We start from the raw sequence: 22486 nt of genomic DNA, 5'->3' as shown, positions 1-22486 counted from the left end.
AACCATTAGTTGCAGCCCTAACTACATGTAGGGATGTAAAAGTAGATTGAATATTGTGATATCACAATAAAAAAAGATTTCTCAATACTGTACTGGCCTGTGATGAGATCTGCCGTGAATTATATGGTTATTTATTTTATTTTATTATTTGCTTTTTATTTTATAAAAAGGCTGTTGTGTGAGTGTGTGTGTGATCAGTGGACATACAGCTTGTCCACAGTTTATTTCTCACAATACTGGATCAATCAGCCTGATTTCCTTTTTGTGCACGTTCATGACTGTCTGCTGAAGGACCTCTGTGATTCTCACTTTTGGAAAAACTTGATTTTTGTGATGTCTTTATGTTTTTATGGCCAGGAGCATTTTGTTTACAGGTCATCCTGTTCTTGTGCTTTGAGGGAATTTCTTCAAACTTTGCACTGCTGAGTACTTGGACTCAAGGATGAACTGAGTAGACTTTGGTGGTCAAAGGTCAAAGGTCAAGGCCATGGTGACGAGGGTGTAATCCCAGGAAACTTCAAATCATTTTCCATTTCTCAGGAGACAGAAAACGGGAAAGAAAATATTCAGAAGATATGGACATATTTAGAAAATACGTGGGCCTAGTTAACTTTCTTAAAACATATTTAACAGTTGTATGTGTGCACTGATAGAGCATACCACCAGAAAACACAATAAAGCAGTCAGGTTTTGAAAACAAACGAAAAAAGGAAATAGAAATGTCCTTCCTTGGGTAAAGCAGTTGAATTTGTACTTCTACTTTTACCTGAGTCTTTTTTTTTTTCAAACAAATATCCGTACTTGTACTTGAATAAAGAATGTGTGGACTTATTGTCACATCACTAACCACGTTTACAGCAATATAATACCTGTTTATTATAGGTTAGAAAGTACCAAAACTAAAAACTAAAAAATCTAACTGCTCATTGAAGACCTCAGTTCAGTTCATTTTTTCATCGTCCTTCCTGAAACCAGACCATTCAGTGACTTTTCCTGTACCAGCAGTGTGTGCAGGTTGTTGATTAAAATATATATATATATTATTATAGTATTCTATCAAAGTTTAAAATTCTGGCATCATGATAATTCTGCTCCGCAGCCTCCCAGTAGTTTTCCTTATGTATTTAAATAAGAACATTCAAATTTGGGTCAAAGTATGTATATTTAGCATCAAAATGCTGTCTGTCCTCCAAAGCCCTTCTTTAGAGGAATGTGACCCGATGTATGTTTCCGCATGATGACATTGCAACATATAAACCCCCCGATGCTGAGTGAGGGGAGGGCGTCAGTGCTCTAATCAGCATTGCTGTATTTTGCTAACAGCCGAGCAGGAGTTTCCATTTGAGAAACCTATTGCAGAACGTAGATGGAGTCGCCCTTTAACTGGAAACAAACAGGCCGTCACAGTGTCCACAGTGCTGCACCGTGGTCATTGTTAATGAGGTTAACAAAGGAGAGACAGCTCAGCGGGGGAGAAAATGATTCAGCAGTCATAACTGAAACGGTTATGGCTCGTACTTAGGCGAGAGGATTAGCCCCAGGAATCCAAGTAAGCCTTTTAACAGCCCCCACCAGACCCCTTTAACCCCAACCCCCCCCTCCGGTCCTTCACTGGTCTCTCATGTCCAGCTGAACCACATGGCTGATTGTCTCTGCTCTAATCCTGCTGTCTAATATCACTCTGGTATGAACTGTAATCAACATGTGGTTTTCAGGGTGGAAATTTGCCCGTTAGCCAGCTGTTCATTTTAGAAACAAACTGAATAAACTGCAGACTCATCCACATGTCACTGATGGATCACTGGCTTCTCTGATCACGTGTGTCTTTTAGTTCATTGTCTTGATGAACATAGTGGAGCATTTAGCAGCTTAATAGCCAGATTTTTCCCTCAGGAGTTGGTGGAGACCAGAAATAGAGCTAAAGGAGTTGCATGTTGCATTGACAGATGCTAGATGGCCAACCAGATCTCAGATTAGTGGTTCAGAGAAGGACAGTAAAATTAAGTGAGGCTTGCAGAGAAACCCATCGACCGTAGCGGTAGATGGCATTGCCGTCCAGAGCTAAAATATTTTAACTTTTTCCTTCCGTGAAGGAATACACATCCAGATCTGACATTGCTCCCTCAGACAAGAAGAAAACATGGTCAACAGCTGGAATTATATGACCACAAAGACATTACAAGACAGGTTGACGTATTCGAACATGAAGAGAGGATGAACAAAGTGCAGTTTTTCTTTCACTGTCCACATTGGAAACAATCTAATAACCTCAAGTTATATAAATTCTGGGGGAATTTAACTTTGACTAAAAGTTTGCAATACAATATTCAGAGAAATCAACATTTTATAGCCACGTACATTGCTATAATAATTACATAAAATAGTAAATATGAAATAATTTTATTCACTGTATAACGTCACCATAGCAACTTGTTTTGTTTTGCCGTCCTGCCGTTCCGTCGGACCGCTTGTTTGTTTTTCTCATTCTGTCCAGCTGGTGTCCTTCGTCTGCCGTCTGCCTCCATCCATGTGAATCCAACATGAGGCTTTGAAAAAAAAAAGTTTTATCAACTAATAATATTTTATTGAGATAATTTACTTTTCTTCTTTAGATAAACTTACATCTTCGAGTTTTAGAATGCCCCAAAAATTCGTATTTCAAAATTTTTGAGTAAATTCATTCAAGTGAAAGTGAATAACTGTTAATAATTTGACATTTTTTACTGCAACCATCTAATTTTAAAGCACTTATACAATGACGAATCATATTCACAACTCACTGTGAACAAATATTGAAATGCAAACTTTTGGGGGGGGTCTCAAAGATTCAATAAATAAAACATTGTTTTCAGTGTCTTTACATCATTATTTATAGTTACGTTTAATTAATTGTGAAGAGGTAGTTTGGTCTTTCAGTTGGTTAACATCTGTGACTCCTGTCTCCTCTGCAGAGTCCACACATGGTGTCTTCTGATGTCCTGGTATCAACCCGAGGCTGAACCATGGTCATAGTGCAGCAGGTAAGTCACGTTCAGTAGAAATGGTTTGATCTGGAAATCCTAGCTGTTTTATGTGGACAAGCAGGCTTTCTGCCCCCAAGTTGTGTGTGCGTCTCTGTGATGACGTAGCACTGAAACCCATCTATAGCTAACAGTCAAACACAAGCAAAGGTTGTCTATCTTAACACACCACAGTACTCAGAGTTGAGAGGAAGAGGAGGACTGCATTTTTTGACAAGGCAGCATAAATAGTCAGTTTCAGGAATCAACAAATCTGCAGCCAATCCACGCTGGAGGACGGCACCTTTCAACTAACAAAGATACTCAAAGAGATACAGAGACTGCAAAAACACACAGGAATGTAGATTACTTACGGCCGGGGGCCATAACTCATGCTAACATAAACTAATCTTGACACTGAAACTCAGTGAGTTGGTTTTAAATCATCTTCTGCTGGCTTTTAAATGTTTGTCCAGTTTATTCTTTTAAAAACCAAAAGCCTGTAAATATGCACTTCATGGATAGACACATGATATTATGCTGGAGATGATAAAGCTAAATGTCCCAAACAGTCAGCATCATTACAGGCTGATGATGAAAATAAAGGAGCAGTCTGTGTGTTGCACCTAACATAGTACAGCATTATAAATAAAAATGTAAATATGCTGTAAATTGTGCTTACTACAGAAAAACACGACATGGAGGATTATTTTGGTAATGCTTCCATTCACATGATGAGTATTGAAACAAAGGTACCAAATGTGGGTATCAGTATTACTTTGAAGGTACTGATATTGTGATTTTTTTAAACAATACCCAGTCCTAACAATCATGCACATACTGGTGACAACATCCGCAGCAGTGTTTTGTAGGCTGGGAGGCTGTTTCAAGGATGTCTGATATTTTTTTTTCTTTTTTTTTTTTCCTCCTGCAGATGTTCCTCACTGTTCTGTCTTTAAGCTGCCTTTAAACTCACTACATCTCCCTAGGTGACACTGTTCATGAAAAGGCTGCTTAAAACCAGATTAGCGGGAGGCAATTATAATATCAGTAAAAGATTAGATGGAAGTCGATAAATACAGAAGTTTTGCAAAGTCAGATACAGCAAGGAGAGTATAATGGATTAATTATATAGCAAAAGGAGGGTGTTAAGGATAAATGAAGAGTGTTCGGAGGTCAGTTCAACCACATTTCAACAGTCACATGTTCTCACTTTTCTTTTATGGTATATGTTGGACTGATGATCCAGGTGTGGAGATTTGTGTTGCTGAATTTTCAGGAAACAAGTGTTGTTATGAAAATGTGACATAAACCAAGACAACAACATTTACATCTTAATGAAAAGCCAGATTTTAACAGTGTAGGTGTAGGTCGAGGGAAATATTCACGACAGCAGTCGTCTCCCAGCCATGTGTGACCACATCTGCCGGACTTGAGACGTCAAACATACGGAGGGTTTCAGTACATTGATTAATGTGTCATTTTCTTGATCCATCCATAAAATGTCTGAAAATGTTGATCAGTGTTTCCCAGAGTCCAAGATGACGTCCTCAAATGTCTTGTTTTGTCCACAACTCAAAGATATTCAGTTTACTGTCAGAGAGGAGTAAAGAAACCAGAAAATATTGTCATTTTTTGAGTACATTACTGAACAGGTTATTGGTAACTGTACTGGAATAAATTTTTAAAGTAACTCTCCTAACCGTGTACACAACTGAATGTGATTTATGTGGACAGTTCTGCTTTTTGATGAAATACAAACGGCTCGACATAGAGGAGGGAAACTGAGACTGACCCTTTATTTTGGTATCGATCCTGTTGACAACAGTTGACGCTACATTTTGGGATCGAATCACTCACCGCTATTAGCGTTTTTCTCAGACCAAATCAGCCCAGCAGTTCACTTCAGCTCACTTCAGTTCACTTCAGCTCACTTCAGCTCACTTCAGCTCCAACAACCCAACAACGAAGAAAAAAATACCATCCTGCCACCGTCCTCTGGCTCTGGTGGCTCAGACTTGTCTGGACATGTCCATTAAAGCTGCTGGACAGAGCGTCCATGTTTCAGGTGGTTTTCAGGCTGTTGTGGTGTTTGACACTGAGACAGCAAATTTTTCATGATTCTGACACCTAATTTTACACACTTAAAGATTTTTTTAATCATTCAGATTTGGCTGAGAGGTTAATAACATGTTTCTGTGGTGCGACAAACTCAGAACACACATTTATCGCTGCTTTTCATGACCTTTAAGTGAAAAAGAAAGTATTCACAGTTGTTTCACATTTCAGCGGCACTCCAGAGTCCCAGCAGACTAAATATAGCAGAAGCCGGCTTGTCTCCTCAGTCCGTCTGGCGTGGTTACCTCATATCAGTCCATCAATAGTTTCTCTTCGATAACTAGATCCCGGTGCCTTTTTTCCCCTCAGAGTCCTGCGGGGCCCGACTGTTTCAATCTCAGCTCAGAGCTCAGCTATGAATCTCATTCAATGGGCGACATCTGGATGTTGATAAATGGAAACAAAAATAGCCTCCTTAAGGTCACAGTCTAGACTGTCGGGGTGAATACTGAGATCTGCGCCGCTGCCGTGTTTGCCAGCAGCTTCCTTTATACTCAGCATCTAAACAAACAATCTGTGGCTGTTTTTTTACAAAGCATCATGTCACATTAAAATGATAAAAAAAAATAGTCTTACAAAGCCAGTTGTGCCATCTGTGCAGAAACAAAAAGTTTTAAGGTTGTTCATGGGTGTTTCTTCAACTTCCAGCAATTTCGACTCTACAAAATTAGCAAAAATCAACCTCTATGAATTTCATCAGAGGTTATAATATATAAACATATATAAACATGTACCCAAAACAGCTTGTAGTCATTAAGACATATACATTTTTTAAAAAAGTATTAAATGGCCATTTGTCCTTATCACAACATTGCAGTAAGGACAAACATATAAGAACAAATGGTGAAAAAGGTTAGTTCACCCAAAAATGAAAATTCAGTCATTATCTACTCACCGTCATGCCGATTGAAGGTTGGGTTTAGTTTTTTAGTCCACAAAAACTGGAGTTTCACAGGAAAACAGCATTGCAGAATCTTCCAAACAATTTAAGTGAATGGTGACCAGTTTTCAAACGTAAAGAAATCAATCAAAAAACAAAACAAAAAACCTCTAGACTGCTAAATTTAGCCCTTGTTCAGTGTTACAGGGGTCAGGAGTTACATCATGCCTATACTGGACTGAATGCGGTCAAGTTTAAGCCTTTTTCAGACTTAATCCTCCCATTCAGAGAGTTTGCAACTGAAAAAGTACAAAATGAAGTTATAACAGGCACAAAACAGTAAGATTATAGTGGAACAAATGACATGATAAAGGTAACAACCAGCTCACACACACACACATCTGGCTGCTGTTAAAACCTGTTGTTAGTAAATCTGCGTTATGTTCACCTGTAAGTTGATAACTGTGGTTGTCTGCTGTTTGAAACTCACAGATTCATGTGATAAATCTCTGTTATGTATGTAGGTTCATCAGTTAGAGCGACCCTTTTCACATTGTTTTCACATTTCATCATTTTATACATTTCTGTTTTAAAAATGTAGGTTGATGGTATAAGATGTGTTTTAACATTCAGTTTAGTTTCACTTCTTCTGGCATGACTTTTAATTATCTGTCCTTCTTATTATAGACACTTGTTTTCATACCAGAATTGTGCAATGTTGTATCAGACATGTTGACTAATTTATTTATCAATTTGCATGCAGTTTGAAAAAATGCTGAAATGGAAAAGGATAAATGCAAACCAAAAAATGAGGGAGGAAAATGAAAAAGCAGATAAATATAATTGTTCTTCCCTTTCTGATTGAGCTTTTGCAAATAACCTTTTAAATTGAGCATTTACATTTTCTACTTTCTATTTGATTATTTCAAATTTTGCTTTCCTTTCTTTCCCTCTTGGTAAAACGGAACATTTTTAATGAGGGTTGTGTTTTATAATGCAGGGGGACTATGTGTGGTTGGACCTTAAATCAGGACGAGAGTTTGACGTCCCTGTGGGAGCCGTGGTCAAACTGTGCGACTCTGGACAGATCCATGTTCTGGATGATGAAGGACGGGTAAGTGACGCGTTGACGCTGTACCAAAATGAGACCCCAGTTGTGATAAAGCAGAATCTTTCGGCGCGGTATCTCTCTAATCTCCTCTGACTTCTTCCTCCACTCACACAGGAGCACTGGATTTCCCCTCAGAATGCCACCAACATCAAAACCATGCACCCGACCTCCATCCACGGGGTGGAGGACATGATCCGTCTGGGCGACCTCAACGAAGCCGGCATCCTCCGCAACCTGCTCATCCGCTACAATGAGTGTGTCATCTACGTGAGTTTGTAAAAGAAAGCACCGCAGCTCTTATCTCTTATCACAGACTAAACACACGTTTACAGACGCCTACAGTGTGATCAGGGGCACAGAGCTGCTGCCACACTTTACATGGACGCAGGAACCTGGCAGTTTTCCACATCTCTGTTAAGTTCTTATTCTAGTTAATCTCTTTATGTTGCCTTCAATACCCTGCAGTTGAGTTTACTTGTGACTATAAATAAAACAATTAACAGAATGTCCCCACCCGACTCTTTGACCAGCACTACAGATTTACTTATAAAGGAGACAGAAACAAGGATTTCTACAGAAGTGAATTTTGTTTGGTCCTGACCGATGTCCCCTCTGATGATTACCATGAAACTAACTCCTCTAAATCGCAGAACTAGAGCCGAATCAGTTTTTTAAAAGACGAAAACTGTGAGAAAACAGCATTATAATAGTGCTGCAGAGATGTCCTGACCTTTTTGTTTACCAAATTGTGCAGCCATAAACCCATATCCTTCTGTTTTGCTATTTATTTCTTTGGCTAACGTGCAGCAGTAACAGGTCATCAATACCTGACACAGCTGGAGGACGTAGCTCATGATTGGCGCCAGTGTTTACAGAATGTTACCAGAATAAGAAATACTTTATTGATCCCTGGGTGTAAATTGTTGACGTTAAATAATTAACCGTGAGATTTTGGGGGGTAATTTTGGGGTATTTTCTAAGAAATTTCAAATATATTACTTGGTAGTTACCACCTCTTTACCATGAAATTAAGGGACCTGGAAATTGAAGCATTACCAAGGTGCCTTTACAGTATCAATACTTATGATAATACCATTCACAATGATCAGGGACAGTCCCAGTGTCTCAAACCAAAGCAGAAAATAAATGTGAATTAAATCAGATAGCAATATCATGCCTTTGTCTTATCAAATAGCGATAATTGATAACTATCTCAACCTTTATTACAAGATAAAGCCTCCATTCTTGTCCCTTTGGTGAATGCAATGTGCTTGTGTAGATTGTGGATGTAAAAGTGATAGATAGTTATTGACAGCTTACTTACTTTTAGATGTTTTACACACACATTAACCCAAAACCAGGTTACTTTGGTAACAGGGTTTAGGACGGGAACTCTCTGTGCACATAAACAGCTTCTCCTCCCCCAAACTGTTCTGATCTGTGGCACGCTGCTCCTGCTCACACCTGTGTACGAGCTTTATTCAGAGAACAAGCAGGCTTAAATAGGTTTACGGTGGATATCGTCTCGTAGTTTGGTGCTTAACAGCTCAGTTGACCAAAAGGGCAAGCTCATAAAAACTGGTGCTGATGTGTATTTCTTTGAGAATGTGTCCAAATTAGTTTTATAATAGTTTTTGGTTGTTTTGTTCTCTCTCTCCACGTAGACAAATTGTGGTGGAAGGGTGAGTATAAAATTGAACAAGTGATGCCACATCCTCTCTAACATATTTTCTTTTTATTTTCTTTCTCCATGTTTATGTTTAACATCTCACTGCTATAACGCTGGGTGATAAAAGCAGCCATGGATGTAATTTTATTTATTTTCTCCCATTATCTCAAGATCATGACTCAAGTGCTGACTTAATGCTGCTTTTTCATGATCAGTGTCGACCATATAACACTACTTCTGATGATCTGAGATGCAGGCAGGATGTAAAATATAGTCAGAGAGAGATGTATTTTCGTCTTAAGCTCCTCCAGGAACAGCTTCCAGACACCGGTTTAGATACGTGGATGACTCCTGGGTCAAAATTAATAACAGGTTGAAGCTTTCACAGAACACATCGATGCAGAGGGCAGCAACATCAAGTTCACTCGTGAGGATGTCAGAGGAAACAGTCTGTCCTTCTTGGATTGTGCAGTGGACAATGAAGATGACAGAAGCCTCAGCATACGGGAAACCCGAACATTTCCTGTACGCTGAAGAGGGACTTTTTATTTTAGTTTGCTTACTGGAGGTCATCAGGAACCAATTAGGCTCAGAACATACCCACAGTTTCACCACATATTTCAGTTACGTTAATTTTATTGGTGGAAGCACATATATATTAAAGGAAAGTGGCCCAAAGATAGAGATTTGAGGAACTCCACACATCATGCGGGTCCATTAAAGTGCATTGTAGATGAAGGCTGCGAATAATTTCGGTCCTGGAGATTGGATATGAACTTTCAATTCAACAAACTTCAATCAATTTGTAATAATGGCATTAAAATAAATAGTGACTACCATTTATTTGAAGGACAGAAGAGAAAGAGAAAGATCAAAAACATGTCAGGGAAGCACTGATTCATGTTACACTGGAGGCCAGTGCTGAAACCTGAGCTTTGGTGTGATGTCTTAACTTTTCTTTGTCTTTGTCAGGACTCTAGTAGCAGAATTATGAATGACCTGAAATAACCAAGTGGAAACTAGTTTCTGTAGGTCATACCAGGACACCGAATCCTCTGGTGCTTGTGTTTTTAAGCTACTGGTTTGTTATTGATTTAATCTGGCTGCTAAACTTTAAAGGATTAGTTTGAGATTCTGAGAAATACACTTATATATTTTCTTGCAGTGATGAGAAGATTGATACCACTCATAAAGACTAAAAGCAGGGGGAAATAGTCTAACCCTGTCCAGAGATAACTACATTTTTTTTTACTCTCAGATTTTTGTGCAGATTAAACAAACTCAAACTTCAACAAATTTGTTATGATGTCATAACCAGAGATGAGAAAATCATATTTAAAAAATTCCTTGATTTAATTATGGATTATGTACAAAACAAACTGAATCTAAAGGATAAGATGTTAAAAAATGAACAGTTACTTTATTTCCCATAAGGTCCCAAGAGGTTCAAGCCCAGTAAACATAAAAACATGAAGCATAAATTGACATCTGGAGTCCACGGTCACAAGAAACAAAGATTGATATCACAAAATAACGAGGTATTTCCGGTCATGATCTTGATTTTAATGTGGAATAAATTGGTTTCATTCATGGATTCTCTTGGTTTCCATATGTTGGCTGTGGGGGTATCATAATGAAAATGCTGTTTCTAGCTAGCTAATGACTCTTAGCTCTGTGCTGTTGAAGTTGAAGAATGATTGATGGTTGGACGTTAAGATGTGATTTATTTTAATTGGTTGGTTCAAGCCTACGTCGTTTTGTCAAATATTTTTTGGCATACGTTGGTAAATAAGTGCAAAATTTGACCCTAAATGTTATCTGAAAGGCTTAAAGAGGCACTTTTCATTTCATCTCAACTTTAATGGATGATTTTAATTCTTGTTTATCTACTATTATGTCAGTAATTTTTGCTCCATCTTCTTTAGTAGCTTTTTAAAGCCCTTTGGATTACTAGAGATTACCATGATAAAACGTCACAATAATGATTTTAGAAAGCTTTAATTTGCTGCAAGAATTACAGTTTCATTTGATTAATGTAGAGATGTCAATCAATCAAACAAAAGACAGATCATATCCACAACTATCTTGTATGATTTGGAAAATAAATTAATATATTCTGCCTGATAGTAAATTATTGTAGTATTTCCAGTGTTTGAAACATCTGCTCTTCTGTTTCTGACTTCCTGCAGACATACACAGGCTCCATCCTGGTAGCGGTCAATCCCTACCAGCTGCTGCCCATCTACACTCCCGACCAGATCCGCCTCTACACCAATAAGAAGATCGGCGAGATGCCGCCGCACATATTCGCCATAGCAGACAACTGTTACTTCAACATGCAGCGGAACAACAAGGACCAGTGCTGCATTATCAGGTGTGTGTGTGTGTGTGTGTGAACATGCAGTTAAGATAAAAGTGAAAGTGAAGCACACATAAAATTTGTAAGCAGGGTTACTTTATTCCGACAGTTACTAATTACCTGTTAAAAAATGTAATAAGTCACATAAGTATCACAACATTAAAGTCATGAAACTTGATTACTTTCCTTTACTTTTGGATTACCTCAATTTAAAATATGGTGAAATTGTTTAGTCTAATATAGTGTTTGTAGGGCTGCAACTAATGATTATTTTCTGATTTAACTGATTACTTGTTTGGTCCATGAAATGCCAGAATGTTGATCAAAGCTCCTCAAATGTCTCGTTGCCTCTTCCAAGGGAGAAGTAAAGAAACTAGGAAATATTCACATTTCAGAAACTCTAAGAGTTTTCACTTTTTTTCAAAATTACTCAAATCGATTAATCGATTAATCAATCCTGTCACCATCTTGCAAAACTGTCCAATCCGACTTACCTATCAGTTTGTAAAACTTCATGTTTTCTCCTGTTGGTTTGTTTGTAAAAAGTCAGTGGGCTTCTACATAAAGCCTATCATCATTAATTTAATGACACAGTATTATCTGCTGTCAGGTGTATCAGCTGTCTTTCTTCACATGCAGGTCAGTGTCCAGGGAAACGTCCTCACTTATTCTGCCCTCTGTCTCCGTGATGAAAGCTTCCCCTCGACCCTCTCTTACCGATACATTAATGGATCAGCATGCTCTTGCAAGACATTTTCATATTGAGACATTTCTTTTTTATTTCAGTGATGGTCCAACCCTCAGTTAGCATGGCTTTCCCTTAATGTTCCCATTCTTTGCTTTAGCAGGTCCCTTAATTCCACTGCTCACGCTGTTAAAATGATAGACTTTTCCTTTATGGATCGTTGAAAACAGGACTTTAAACTCTTTGATGCCATTTTCATGAATGAACACTTCCTGACAGATGAAGCAGGAAGTCTAGCCTGATATGGTCTTATAGCGGTGTTAATTATGCTATTTTACAAGTCTCATCCAGATGGATCATTTACAGGCATCTGAAGTTATGAGCGTTTGTTGAATCTGACATGGCACGTTAGTACAAAGGTGGTTCTTTGGACTAAAATAAACTGAACTAAAGGTGTGAAAACTCTAAGTTTGCTGAGCTGTCACACAGTACTATTACACTAGTAACAAGCAGACTGACTGGTCAGAACTGCTCTCCATGCATTTAATTAAGCTGCAGGTCCTGATTAATAAATGCAAACAGCTGTGACCAATCAGTCACTGCAGCTGCAAGGAGTAGGAGGGCAGAACCTGGACACAAGAGAGCACAGGGAAAACACAACACTAACACAGCTACACCAAAATAAGCTGCAACAGGGAAATGCTGCTCGCACAGAACTCAAAGAGAAAAAGAGAGGATGTGTGTAACGGTCGTCTCTGTGTGACAGCGGCGAGTCCGGAGCTGGGAAGACGGAGAGCACAAAGCTGATTCTGCAGTTCCTCGCAGCCATCAGTGGTCAACACTCCTGGATCGAGCAGCAAGTCCTGGAGGCCACGCCCATCCTCGAAGGTCAGACCCCTCTCCACAAAATATCAGCTCAAGTTTTCATGCACATGTGGAAAAAAACATATTAAATACAGCTGTTCTGGAGTTTCCGATTGTATCAAATGATCTTTAGTGGAATTATAGATGTTCAAATGTCTGTTTTCCTAAGTGCATTAAGGACCTTTTGTCCTGAGGTTCAGAGTTAATTCTTTATCTTGGACGCAGCCATTAAGAGAACAATCTCATAGTAAGTTCCATTTAGTAGCAATCCTTGAGCTTGTGTTATCATGGAGGTTGGCCCACTGTGCATTGGTTTGTAGATGTTCACTTTTTTTCCACTTTTCCAAGGTAAAGAATGAGCTCTGAACCTAATATTAGGGCTGCAAGATATTGTAAAAAAGTCATATTGTGATTATTTTAACTGAAATTGCGATCTGTGATACAATTAGAGGGGAAAAATACATAAATATGCATTAAAAATCATGATGCTGTGACATTTGTTAGGGTCTGCACCAAACAAACAAGAACAAGATTTTTAGACGAGGGCATCTCTGCACCACTGCAAGACTTCATTATAATGCTGTTTTCACCATAGTAACATAGTGTCCAGCAACATCAATGCAGCTCTGTCCGTGTCTCGGTGCTTTCTTCCCCTTCATCTCACTGTGCGATCTGTCACTTCATCCAGCGTTTGGTAATGCCAAGACGATTCGTAATGACAACTCCAGCCGCTTTGGGAAGTACATCGACATCCACTTCAACAAGCGAGGGGCCATCGAAGGGGCCAAGATAGAGCAGTACCTCCTGGAGAAGTCTCGTGTGTGTCGACAGGTGAGATCATAGTTTATATTCAGGTCAAAGACATCCTCACTGTCAATAAAGAAAACTGTAGTAACTTCAGGCTGTCTTAGTTCAGTTGTCCCTGCTTTTGCTCTGCTTTTGTTTTTTTATGAGGTACTGTTGCTGTTTCTGTGACTCTTAAAGACGACATCTTGCTAATGAGACTCATATACACAAAGTACAATAAAAAGTTACTAAAATAAGGTTAATAAACGTTACTTCTTATTTGCTCCAGGCTCCAGATGAGAGGAACTACCACGTGTTTTACTGCATGTTGAAGGGGATGGCCCCAGACATGAAGGCCAAGCTGGGCCTGGGCCTCGCCACGGACTACTCCTACCTCACCATGGTGAGTCTGTCTGCGTGAGAGAACAACTGTACTGTGAGTTTGTGTACTGACTGATGTATCAGACCACATGTATGCAATACTGATATAGGCAAATATTGCTGTGATGGTCCAGTGTCAGACTAATAATATCAGGTGACTGAGATATTGGTTTGACTGCAGGTTTATTTTGTGTCAGTTAACTTGATTAAAAGACTAATTATTTTAGTTCTGCAAATCTACAAATCTTAAGTGTTTTCAAGCTGAATTTTTTGGGGTTTATACAGTACAACAAAATGCTTCAGGGACGAGGAAGTAGTTGGCAAATATTTGTCAGATTAAGTCTTTCACCTCTCATAGAGAGCAGGACACAGCGTCTTCGCTGTGCTTTTTAAGAGAACGGAGACAAACGGAGACATGCTGTTCCTGCTGTAGAGCCAGCTGATAAATAGAACATGGAGTTCTATGTGTGTCTTTTACCTTCCAGGGTAACTGCACAGCGTGTGACGGTCGCAATGACCTGAGCGATTACTCCAGCATTCTGTCGGCCATGAAGGTGCTCATGTTCACTGAGACGGAGAACTGGGAGATCTCCAAGCTGCTCGCTGCCATCCTGCACATGGGCAACCTGCGCTTCGAGGGTACGATGAACCGCACAAACACTTTGTCCTCTTTTGAATTATTAGGTTCTTTCTGCATTCTGTGCAGTTTTAAGTTTTTGCTTTCCAAACAGCAAACTGATGTTAAATTATCTTTTTTTGTTCTCCTCAGCTCGGACGTATGACAACTTAGACGCCTGTGTGGTTGTGAGATCTCCTGACCTCGTCACTGCTGCTTCACTCATGGAGGTGTGTGCTTGTGTGTCTATGTGTGTGTGCAAGTCTACACTTTGGTCTGGTGAACACTGATAAAGAGTTCAGCACAGTATGAAGCTGCTTTATACTGGGGTCATTTTTTGCTTTTACACCCACTAGTGTTGTTCTTCTTTCTTTATTTTTCTGATGTCGCTTGTTCTGTAGGTGGAGCCGAAGGACGTGATGGTGTGTTTGACCAAACGAACTCTGATCACACGAGGTGAAAGTGTCGTCACGCCTCTCAGTGTCGAACAAGGCCTGGATGTCAGGGACGCTTTCGTCAAGGTACTGATGTTTATCCACAAATGTAAAATACAATACATCTCTTTTATGAAACAACCACAACCTGGAAGCAGGGACAGGTTGGTGTGTTTGTTGTGATACGTAATCTGTAAATATGTGAAAGAATGGGAACTGAGTATATTAAATTTCCTTGACTGCTGTTTGTTAACTTATAAAGAGGTCAGTGAAATATTCGATTGAATGAATTGTGAGTAGATTTTGAGGGAATGACTGATGACAGCAGTTATATTGGACAGGTTCAGTGGTAAAGTCATTGATGTGCTGATTAGAGCTGGTAAGGAAACGGAGCCACAGAGATGTGTCTCCGTCCTTACCCAGACAGGACAATATTTGTCTAAAATGCGGTGTGTCCAGTATGACATAGTGCAGATTGGTTTGCTCTTTGCAGGTAACCTTTATGCAACCATGGCTGTTTACCGTTCCAAATATATAATGATGTTATTGATTCTACCTTTTTGAAATAAGACGTCATTATAATTTGACCATGACTTTGCTCCTCCAGGGGATCTACGGGCGGCTGTTTGTCTGGATTGTGGATAAGATCAATGCTGCCATATACAGACCGCCATCCAACGAGAGTAACATCATGCGCAGGTCGATCGGGCTGCTGGACATCTTTGGTTTCGAGAACTTTATCGTCAACAGGTGATTTATTCTTGGTCATTTCATTAGAAACTGTCATTGTTGGTCCTTTTGTCTAACATGGAGAAATTTTTAAATGGCGGTTTCCATCGTGAAATGGTGTTATTACTTCCTTCTTTTGTTCTCCTGTTTTTTTTTTTTTTTCTTCTCTGTAGTTTCGAGCAGCTCTGCATCAACTTTGCGAACGAGAACCTGCAGCAGTTCTTTGTTCGGCACGTCTTCAAACTGGAGCAGGAGGAGTACAACCTGGAGGACATCAGCTGGCAGCACATCGAGTTCACAGACAACCAGGACGCTCTGGACATGATCGCCAACAAACCCATGAACATCATCTCCCTCATCGATGAAGAGAGCAAGTTCCCCAAGGTACAATAGAACAGAGTGAGATTTACCAACTGAAGAACATGTTTATGATGAGAAAATGATCCTAACAGTCTCTAGTTTCAGTGATATATTGATTTGCTGATATTCTGGGATTCTTTCTACCAGATCATTTGAAGTATTTTAGCCTTAAAAATCCCAATTTTTGTAGCTAGAATTCTTTATATTAGCTTTTCTTTATATTTGATGCCTGCTCGTCTGTCTTTTGTCAGGGAACTGATGCTACGATGCTGTATAAGCTCAACTCGCAGCACAAGCTCAACTCCAACTACATCCGCCCTAAAAACAGCTACGAGACCCAGTTTGGTATCCAACACTTTGCTGGTGTGGTGCATTACGAGACCAGAGGTGCGTTCTGTTTCATCAGCCTGATGTTGTCATGTTTTTATGCTCCTCCTCCTCTCGTTTGTGATGGCATTGTGCTGCAGTTTTGGCTCGGACTTTCAAGAGACGATTGTGGTAGAATAAAGGATGCTGTGATTTGGATATTGCACTTGCTCATATTGCGGTTTCGATGATATTGCAATTAATTGTGCAGCCTTAGTGTACATAAACATTTCCAGGTTGTGTTTATATCCGTCAGACGCAGCTGAGACACGAGACACAGAGTGGGTGCAGACAGCACTGATAAAAATGAAAGTGTTTCTGTTGCATGAGACATACAGGGAGTGAGATAGTGATTTATTTTTTTAGATGGCTAAAATATGCTGCTGACCCTGTCCACAGCAGGACATTGCTTAGCTTCTGACACCGGTACTCCTGCTGCTTCTCCAAACTGGAGGCGTTTCGACTGCCACCTACTGTAGGTAATACACTGACTATGGAGAAGTGCCTCATACAACCTCATAAAAAGATTTGAACTATCCCTTTAACAAGCAGCCGTTTGTTGTTGCCAGTTTAGAATTTCTTCTCATGGTATGTTATTTAAAAAAAATAAAAATAAAAAGTATGATTACAAACTGGACCAGAACTAAAAGGCACCCATGTGTTTTTTAATCTTTGATCAAAAATGAGAAGAAAATGTTTTTCCCCCTCTGTCCCTCCTCCAGGCTTCCTGGAGAAGAACCGAGACAGCCTCCACACCGACATCATCCAGCTCGTCCACTCGTCCAAGAACAAGTTCATCAAGCAGATCTTCCAGGCTGACGTGGCGATGGTGAGACCACCAGTTTTCTGCATGCATGAATACTTTTATAATGATGGACTAATATTTTTGACCTCCGTTCTGGACTTTTGTCGTGACTTTTAAGGTGTTGCTGTCTTCAAGTGATGATGTCACTGGTGACTTTTGCCTCCCTTTAGCGTTTCTCCTCATGGTGTGGGCTTTTACTTATGGCACACCCCTCCTCTCACTCTGCTGTCTCTTCTCTGTGTCCACTGTCTTTTCCTCACACGTCAGTTTCTGTGTGGTTATCAGCAGCCCAGCACCCCCGCTCCCAAGGTAATCAACGGCGTTCAGCAACATGTGGTCACTCAGAAACCCTGTGTGTGTTCTCCTAAACTGAATTAAAACCCATGAATCCAAATATCCACCTGCAGATACCAGCGTCCCCCCTCCCTCCAGCTGTTTTTTTTATCTGTGTGCAGTTTGTTGTAGCAGAAACCAGATGGAAGCATGTTTTATTTAATGAGATCTAGCAAGAAGTTAAAGGGATTATTTTGATTATTTGATGTGTTATTATATGAGGTACCTAGTCATAGTCAGTGTATTACTTACACTTGATGGTGGCGTTTTCTGATGGGAAAGCGCTGTTACATCAGCCAAATAGCGCTCTGTCTCTCTCAGCCAAACTCCATTGGTGAAATCAGTCATTTTATTTCAGAGGACACAGGAGCTGCTGGTCTCAATCTGTTAGTTTGTTTGTATTATCATGTAACTATAGTGAACCTGAACTAACATTTTAAAACTCTGAAGTCACACAGTTATAAATGACCTAACAGATTGAGGCAGTGGTAGTCAAAGAACTCCTGTGTCCTGTGAGGTAAAATTAATGATTTTTCCAATGGAGTTTGGTTGGTTTGGAGAGAGTGATATTTGGCTTGTGTAACAGTGGTTTCCCATCAGAAAAGGCTGTCTGACAGGAAGGTAAAGTGGTGAAAATATTCAAAATACAGTGACACTGATATTGATTGCTTTAGATGGACCATTTTTAGCGGTACTTTGATTAGCTTCCACGCTGGTACTCCTCAAAGCTTCTCCAAACCATCTATTGTACACTGACTATTGATAAGTACCTCATAAAACCCCACTTTAAAGAAGCTGAACTATCCCTTTAATGAAAAATTCATCAGCAAACTCTATGACATTAACGTCTCAGTCCTGATCCATCTTGTTACGTGTAAATTTAAAGGCAAACCAGAGCTTTTAAATCAGGACGTCGTGTCATGTGTTACAGTGAAGGCAGCTGTCAAAGGTTTTGTTCTGTTTCCTGTTCTGTGTTTCTCTTGTGTACAGTAGTAATAATGTGTGTGTAAAACTGTGTGAACGTGTCTGGTGTTTACCCACAACATGCAATGTACCATTAACAAAATGTGGCAAAGATGAAATCCTGATTATAGTCATAATAAATAGCACATATACAAACGAGGAGTAATTCAGCAATTTTACTATTTGTTCCTTCATTTTTATACTTTTTAAAATGTAATATAAAAAATATAGTAAATATGCATGTTGCTTTGTTTTTGCTGGTTTCACATCTTTTCAGGCTGGTTTTGTGTTACTGCTGCTTGCAGCATGATGTATTTTGCATTTTAATTTAAAAAAAAAAGAGAGGATTAAATAATCGGTAGACATTTTTTAGAATGATGAAAGAAAAAAAAAAGTCCTTTGTAGTTTTCAAATGTATGAAAGTTAGAAAAAAAATTCTGGACAGCATGCTCATGTGCAGGAAACCAGTCTGTGTTTATTGGAATAGTTACACATTTATTGTACCTGATGTCTGGTTGTTGACACTTGTTCATAGTTTTGTGTGTTTGTACCTTGTGTGTGTTTGCAGGGCGTGGAGACGAGGAAGCGCTCTCCCACCCTGAGCAGTCAGTTCAAACGTTCCCTGGAGATGCTGATGAGGACTCTCAGTGTGTGTCAGCCGTTCTTCGTTCGCTGTATTAAACCCAACGAGCTCAAAAAACCAATGGTGAGACCAGATTTTAATGTGTGCGTTAAAATTCCTGCCTGTTCTTTGTAAAGATTTTATGGAACCCGTTCATGTTTCAAAGTGACGCACGACTCTTTTCAAGTGACTTCATTATAGACAAATCTGGTGACTGTTTTGTGTGTTTCGCCATTGAAGCGGTGACGCCATTACTGTGGTGGTGGTGGTCACCTGATCAATGAGCTGACAAGCTCTGATTGGCTCTTAGTTTTGACAACAAACATAACGTGTTGTGTAAAATCCAAAATTTCTGCGTAATTGTAATATTAAATGCTCATAAAAGTACAAGTACCCAAAAAACTACAATTCCATTATAAACGACCTGCCTCTCTCAAGCTCACTAATAAACACAACTCTTCATTGGGATATTTTGGTGCCCATTAAGATTTTAATTTTGTGTGTCTGTTTCTCTGGTTGTTTTTTGTCTTTTTTTCCAGTTATTTGACAGAGAGCTGTGTGTTCGTCAGCTGCGATACTCCGGCATGATGGAGACCATCAGGATCAGGCGGGCCGGCTATCCCATCAGATACACGTTCGGCGAGTTTGTGGATCGTTACCGAGTCCTCATGCCTGGAATCAAACCTGCTCACATACAGGTCAACAACACAACCACTGACATCTGGCAAAAGACGAAAGGCTTAGTGCATCATTATTTAAAATAAAATTTTGTCACCACGCTGAATAATAATAATGATGATAATAATAATAAATTTATCCATATAGCACTTTTAAAACTTAAGCAAGAGGTCCCACACAGGAAAACACCAGCTTGAGTGAGGATGTGGTTAGCTTAGCTTAGCATAAATACTGGAAGCAGAGAGTCATATATTAAGATATTTCTTGTTTTATATCATGAAATGTTGCAGTGTTGATACATATGACCCTGGTTGTGTCAGACCATAACTTCAACTGATTATAATGCAACTTTTCCTTAATGCAGAAAATATCAGTGTCACCTTTTAATCAGACATCATCTGCTCAGCTCTGTGTCAACAGTCTTTACTGGTCCAGGACTCATCACTTACATGCAGTCCTCTCTCCTTCCAGGAAGACCTACGAGGAACCTGCCGGCAGATAGTCCAGGCCCGGCTGGGGAAACATGATGACTGGCAGATCGGAAAGACCAAGATTTTCCTAAAGGTTGTTTTTGTGTGTGTGTGATGTAATATTATAAAAGTCCTGTGCATCTATCCTCAGGCTTTAAGATTGCTTAATAGACCTTTTTCCAGCCGACGTCATCAAAAGCTGCACACACATTTCGACAATAGAAGTAGCCGTCTCCCCCATACATCCAGACGAGTTATCAAACAGCAAATGTTGAATTAAATAAATACAAATAAAACAATGCACATTTAAAAATACTCATCAAACAGTTTGATGGACAGATAACCAATCACACTTTAAGATATTAAATCTATTTCTACACAGAAAAAGAAAAACAGAAAAAGTTCCAGGAACCTCTTAAAGACCCGTACCTTTGGGGCCACGACAGTCTGTTGTCCACTTTGGTAATCCAGCCTTGGTGAATATGTTACTTTACTTGCTGCTTTGTCTCTGCTTGTCCCCCTGTCAGGACCACCATGACATGCAACTGGAGATTGAGAGGGACAAAGCCATAACTGACAAGGTCATCCTGATCCAGAAGGCTGTGCGAGGACTCAAAGAGAGGTAAAGAACTCGCAGAGCTCTTTATGTACCCACAAAACCACAAAGTCCTAAAATATCATATTTTTTGTCTTGTATGCACAAGATAAAAAATACCTTCTTTCAGAACTTCTGCAGATCCATATATACTATTGTCTTGTGTTTTATTCACTTATTTATTTTAAGACTTTGTCTACTTATGTAAGTAGATATGTAGTAGTAAATATATCTGATGAATGAACCTCCATGTTATATTTGCTATTCAGCTCTAAAAGAGGGAATCTGGCTTCTCATAAAGCTTTAATTGGGCCAAAAAAAAAAAAATTTGCAAGACAGCATACCACAGAAAACAAAACATTAACAGGACAACACAAAGCAGCACAAGAGAGACAACAATAAACAGTAGATACAGGGATACACGACAGTTAGACAAGAGCCAAACTTTTTTTCAAGCTCTAGATTCTTAATGTTTTGGTTTAAAATCTAATTTCTGCCCTCTCCTTGTAGAACCAACTTCCTCAGACTGAAGAGTGCTGTGACGTTCATCCAGAAGGTCTGGAGGGGTTACCGCTGCAGGAAGAATTACCAAATTGTGAGTCCCTCAAACCTTTAATGTGTAGTCAGTGCACACCAACGTCAGTCCTACTTAAAAACTCTTTTGTCTCCTTCAGATGAAGTCGGGCTTCTTGCGCCTCCAGGCCATCTACAGGTCGAGGAAGTACTACAGAAGCTACCAGAGGACTCGCCTTTGTGTTAGTCTCATCCAAGCCCGCTGCCGCGGATTCCTCATCCGGCGGACATATTGGCGACGTCTTCGTGCCGTGTTGACCCTTCAGGCCTACACCAGGGGCATGATAGCCAGACGCCTCTGCCAGAGGCTCAGGGCAGAGGTAAAGAGTCACTATGTTTACTACTGCTACTTATCTCATGTTGCTAATGTGCCAGAAACCGAAGGCTCCTGGGTCTGAGGGCAGACGTGAAGAATAATGTAGGAGAATATGATCTGTCACATGTTTGATTTGGGTAAAATAAACTGTGAAGCCTTAATATATTTGTTTAGACATTGCCATGATTAGATACTGCAGGAGGTTTTTCTTGTGCAACACCAACATCTTGTGGTATATCTTATCACTAGGACTGAGTATTGGTACTCAGTATCTTTAAGGCATTGATTGAAATAACCCCGTATTTCCCATGTTCAAAATACGTTTCGTACCCAGATCTGGAAAAAAAGACCATTTATATGGTTTTGATCACAACCAATCACCGCAAATGTTAAAGAAGAACCTTTGAACAAAAGTATTTAATGAAATGGTCCACTAATATTAGTATCACTTTAACCCTTTAACAGAGTAATAAATTGTGTAATAAATAGTCAGCAAAATTTGCATTTGGATAGTATTCCAAAGTTCTGTGAGATTCAAGATTTATTATTATTTGTATTCATTTAGTTTTGTTAATTTCATCATCATCATCATGACCCACTTACCACCTCGTGACCTTTTGAAAATAATTTGACACTGCATAATTACTCCAGAGTTAGAATTATTATTATTATTATTATTATTATTATTATTATTATTATTATTATTATTATTATTGTAGTGCCTACCAATACATATAGGTAGGTGCTGGGTAAGAAGATGTATATTTTCCACTT

The 22486-nt window shown here is 39.4% G+C and overlaps 1 protein-coding gene across 1 annotated transcript in view; it reads left to right on the top strand.

Moving 5' to 3' along the window:
- myo7ab (myosin VIIAb) overlaps positions 1-22486 on the top strand; it is a 38304-nt gene that overhangs the window by 1936 nt on the left and 13882 nt on the right. Inside the window, exons 2-23 of the mRNA XM_084729985.1 lie at positions 2952-3020; positions 6998-7111; positions 7223-7375; positions 8773-8790; positions 10967-11151; positions 12588-12709; positions 13374-13516; positions 13761-13874; positions 14338-14491; positions 14622-14698; positions 14870-14989; positions 15510-15652; positions 15805-16015; positions 16243-16378; positions 17080-17186; positions 17430-17471; positions 19027-19164; positions 19620-19778; positions 20230-20322; positions 20756-20850; positions 21334-21418; positions 21498-21716. Coding sequence (XP_084586111.1) covers positions 3003-3020; positions 6998-7111; positions 7223-7375; positions 8773-8790; positions 10967-11151; positions 12588-12709; positions 13374-13516; positions 13761-13874; positions 14338-14491; positions 14622-14698; positions 14870-14989; positions 15510-15652; positions 15805-16015; positions 16243-16378; positions 17080-17186; positions 17430-17471; positions 19027-19164; positions 19620-19778; positions 20230-20322; positions 20756-20850; positions 21334-21418; positions 21498-21716 — 2646 coding nt within the window. The 5' untranslated portion in view covers positions 2952-3002. The remainder of the gene's footprint in view (positions 1-2951; positions 3021-6997; positions 7112-7222; positions 7376-8772; positions 8791-10966; positions 11152-12587; positions 12710-13373; positions 13517-13760; positions 13875-14337; positions 14492-14621; positions 14699-14869; positions 14990-15509; positions 15653-15804; positions 16016-16242; positions 16379-17079; positions 17187-17429; positions 17472-19026; positions 19165-19619; positions 19779-20229; positions 20323-20755; positions 20851-21333; positions 21419-21497; positions 21717-22486) is intronic.

Source organism: Lutjanus erythropterus, chromosome 11 (assembly GCF_056507025.1).
Source record: "Lutjanus erythropterus isolate fLutEry1 chromosome 11, fLutEry1.hap2, whole genome shotgun sequence".
In the NCBI taxonomy this organism is placed as follows: domain Eukaryota; kingdom Metazoa; phylum Chordata; class Actinopteri; order Lutjaniformes; family Lutjanidae; genus Lutjanus; species Lutjanus erythropterus.
The sequence above is the reverse complement of the archived record's forward strand: the minus strand, read 5'-3'. Positions and strand labels throughout refer to the sequence as shown.